This window comes from Seriola lalandi, unplaced genomic scaffold, assembly GCF_002814215.2.
Source record: "Seriola lalandi dorsalis isolate HSWRI2012SDOR001 ecotype SW California unplaced genomic scaffold, Sedor1 jcf7180002005088, whole genome shotgun sequence".
Classification (NCBI taxonomy): Eukaryota; Metazoa; Chordata; class Actinopteri; order Carangiformes; family Carangidae; genus Seriola; species Seriola lalandi.
Genome location: NW_019475742.1, coordinates 1 through 1,410, shown reverse-complemented (window position 1 = coordinate 1,410; position 1,410 = coordinate 1). Strand labels below are relative to the sequence as shown.

The following is a 1,410-nucleotide window of genomic DNA, read 5'->3' as shown; positions in this document are numbered from 1 at the left end:
CTGTCTGGACAGCGCAAGATACACGGGGCAAAAACTATGGCCAACGAGTTAGAAGACATGCGGTTGTGAGCCTCCTCCTTACACACCCTGCAAGGAAATGTATTAGATATTAGCTTTTTTCTTTTAGCTGCATGTAAATATAATTCATATTGTGACTCAACTGCTGTGGTAAATTCAATACATTAGTACTAAAGTCAAGAATAAAAAAAACAACCACCAAAGAAAAATAACATGTAATCTAGTGAGTGCGATATTTGGATGCCATACATTTTGAGAACAATGATGAATATATGTAAAAACCATATTAAAATATACAAGGCCACAATGAGAGAATCCCTACCTGACGAGGTGGAAGACGAGTCTCTCCAGCGTGTTGAAGTTTGCAGTAGGAAGCTCCTCCAGCACTTTGTAGATGGCATGAAGCTGCTCCTGCTTCTCTGGCAGTTCTGGAGGAAGGAGAAAACACATAATGAATCACACTCCATAACTAATTATTGAGTCCTTTGTATTTTGAAAATGTCTTCTTGTCATTTCTAATCATGTGTGATTAACCTTTTCCACCTTAAATGTCAAAATTTAGCCTCACGTCATAAATAACGACAACCAGCAGCAGATCAAGGAAAGGCTGAAAACAAAAGTCCAGCACTCAGATTGTAAAATGCTGCCCCCTGGTGGGGATCAGCCCTCCTTACCCACTGCATGTAGGAAGTCACTGTAATGAGTGAAGGTCATGAGTGGGTCTGGTAGCTCCCTCAACCACTGTTTGACCAGGCCTGTCACTGTGTGGATGGGGTAGTCTTCGAGGCAGACCTGGTGGGGGTCTAAGCACATCAACAATGACACATCACTAGAAAAATCAAGTTTTTACCTGCATGTTATGCTAGTTAAATAAAAACGGAGATAACGTAGTCGGCCAGTTAATCATTAATTAACTGTAAACATCATATAGAAGCAGTCTAACCAGTCTCCAGTCGCTGGTGCAGCTCTTTCATTCTGTTGGCAGAGCCAGACTTGCGGTAGATGCCCTCGGTGTAGAGGCCATGCATCTCCACGTGCTCCAGCATCATCTCCAGCACCATGGGTACTGGGTTCTTATCGCTGACCAGGCGACACACACGCACCCCAAAGTGCAGCCCGCCGGACTCTTCTTCACTCTGTGAATTCAGACAGGCAGCAGCAGTCAGTAAGAAGTCTACTTATCTAGTCAACTCACTGACATCTATCTACGACGTCCTTGCAAAACACACATTGTTGAAATATTATTCTTAATAACGAAGATAAAGGAAGCTTTCACTGAAGTATTGTTCAGCAGGTTGTATCATTCTATGTTAGGATTCATATTATGTTGAGTCTTTCTTGATAAAATTCCTTTCGCTAGAGCTTCATAGCAAGTCAAGCATATTACTTCAT

The 1,410-nt window shown here is 42.1% G+C and overlaps 1 protein-coding gene across 1 annotated transcript; it reads right to left on the bottom strand.

The window, feature by feature from the left end:
• Positions 1-340: 340 nt before the first annotated feature.
• LOC147820026 (unconventional myosin-IXb-like) lies at positions 341-1,154 on the bottom strand (the record flags this gene model as incomplete). Its single annotated transcript, XM_087178405.1, has 3 exons — positions 341-446; positions 693-821; positions 962-1,154. Coding segments are annotated over 3 exons (428 nt in total), but the record flags the coding sequence as incomplete, so codon positions are not given.
• Positions 1,155-1,410: the final 256 nt, after the last annotated feature.